This window comes from Nansenia antarctica (assembly GCF_963989245.1).
Source record: "Nansenia antarctica genome assembly, chromosome: 3".
Lineage (NCBI taxonomy): Eukaryota > Metazoa > Chordata > Actinopteri > Argentiniformes > Microstomatidae > Nansenia > Nansenia antarctica.
This window is the reverse complement of record NC_137688.1, coordinates 70,712,085-70,714,584: the sequence shown is the minus strand read 5'-3', so window position 1 is coordinate 70,714,584 and position 2,500 is coordinate 70,712,085. Positions and strand designations below refer to the sequence as shown.

General features: G+C 46.8%; 1 protein-coding gene across 1 annotated transcript in view; it reads left to right on the top strand.

Moving 5' to 3' along the window:
• lad1 (ladinin) overlaps positions 1-2,500 on the top strand; it is a gene marked incomplete at both ends in the record, with an annotated part of 29,190 nt that overhangs the window by 23,128 nt on the left and 3,562 nt on the right. Inside the window, 2 exons of the mRNA XM_080527500.1 lie at positions 1,729-1,772; positions 2,212-2,278. Coding sequence (XP_080383626.1) covers positions 1,729-1,772; positions 2,212-2,278 — 111 coding nt within the window. The remainder of the gene's footprint in view (positions 1-1,728; positions 1,773-2,211; positions 2,279-2,500) is intronic.

Sequence of the window (2,500 nt, the reverse complement as noted above, 5' to 3'; positions counted from 1 at the left end):
GTCTCTGTGTCTTTGTGTCTCTGTGTGTCTGTCTGTCTGTCTCTCTCTCTCTCTCTCTCTCTCTCTCTCTCTCTCTCTCTCTCTCTCTCTCTCTCCCTGTGTCTCTCTGTCTCTGTGTACAGACCTTACTGGACCAGAATAGTCAGCCAGTCAGGTTTAAAGTTGCATGATGATGCAGCATTTTAGCAATTATTACGACTCTGTGTACTGCAGCGGTTTGTTTCTGTAGGTTATGGAATGTTGATACTGATTTTTTAATTTACCACTCAATCAACCTGTCAGTCAAATGTTGGAGTTTGGTATTTTTTGCTTAGTCCAGCGCCCCTGGAGCAATTAGGGGTTAAGTGCCTTGCTCAAAGGCACATGCAGCTCCCTCCTGAGGCAGGGATCGAACCAGCGACCTACTGATTGCTAGACGGCCTCTCTAGTTAAGATGCAGAGATGACAGGACAGGGTGGTTGTCATGACAACACTGACATGATGTAGACAGTGTGGTTGTCAGGACAACACTGACATGATGTCTCACTCACAGATGCTGAAGAAGAAAGAATAGAAAGCCAGCCTCTACAGAGGAGGTAACACACACACACACACACACACACACACACACACACACACATTCCACGCACACACACACACACACTCCACACACTTATTTGTCACTCAGATCATCAACCATTGTATGAAACCATGTCTGTGTGTGTGTGTCTCCTCCTCCTCCTCCTCCCCCTCCCTCTCCTCCTCCTCCTCCTCCTCCTTCTCCTCCTCCTCCTCCTCCTCCTCCTCCACCTCCTCCTCCTCCTCCTCCTCTCCTCAGTGCCAGTGTCCGGGTCACCTCCAAGACTTTGGAGCCCAACACGGTGAGACACTTACACACTCACTCACTTACACACTTACACACTCACTCACTTACACACTTACACACTCACTCACTTACACACTCACTCACTCACTTACACACTCATTCACTTACACACTTACACACTTACACACTCACTCACACACTTACACACTTACACACTCACTCACTTACTCGCTTACACACTCACTTACACACTCACTCACTTACACACTTACACACTTACACACTCACTCACTTACACACTCACTTACATACTCACTCACTCACTTACACACTCACTCACTTACACACTTACACACTCACTCACTCACTTACACACTTACACACTCACTCACTCACTTACACACTTACACACTCACTCACTTACACACTCACTTACACACTCACACACTCACTCACTTACACACTCACTTACACACTTACACACTCACTCACTCACTCACTCACTTACACACTTACATACTTACACACTCACTTACACACTTACACTCACACACTTACACACTTACACATTTACACACTCACTCACTTACACACTCACTTACACACATACACACTCACTCACTCACTCACTTACACACTCACTCACTTACACACTTACATACTTACACACTCACTTACACACTTACACACTTACACTCACTCACTTACACACTTACACACTCAGGACTCGGCAGGTCTAGTACTCATTCACTCCTACACGTCATCTCTCTCTCTCTCTCCCTCTCTCTCTCTGTCTCTGTCTGTCTCTCTCTCTCTCTCTCTCTCTCTCTCTCTCTCTCTCTCTCTCTCTCTCTCTCTCTCTCTCCCTGTCTCTCTCTCTCTCTCTCTCTCTCTCTCTCTCTCTCTCTCTTTCTCTCTCTCAGGACCAGAACCAGGAAGAGGATAAGACATCTCCTTTCCAGAGGAAGTGAGTCCAGACATGCTACACACACACACACACACACACACACACACACACACACACACACACACACACACACACACAGTGACACTGTTACACACACCTACACTCACTGTCACTCACTGAGTGACAATACATACAGTATATATAGTACTTATATATACATACAGTATAAATATATCCTATGTCCTATTTCCAGGATGACAGGATGTAGTAGTGATGTATTTCCTGTTCCTGTCCCTCAGCTCTAAACAGGATGTAGTAGTGATGTATTTCCTGTCTCAGCTCTAAACAGGATGTAGTAGTGATGTATTTCCTGTCTCAGCTCTAAACAGGATGTAGTAGTGATGTACTTCCTGTCTCAGCTCTAAACAGGATGTAGTAGTGATGTATTTCCTGTCTCAGCTCTAAACAGGATGTAGTAGTGATGTACTTCCTGTCTCAGCTCTAAACAGAGGGTGTCGTCTCGCTCCATCCAGGAGAAGATGGAGAGGCTGGCCCACGCTGCCCAGGTCAGAGGTTAACACACACACCACCCTGACCCTGACCCTAACACACACCACCCTGACCCTAACCCTAACACACACCACCCTGACCCTAACCCTAACACACACACCACCCTGACCCTAACCCTAACACACACTACCCTGACCCTGACCCTAACACACACCACCCTGACCCTAACCCTAACACACACCACCCTGACCCTGACACACACCACCCTGACCCTAACA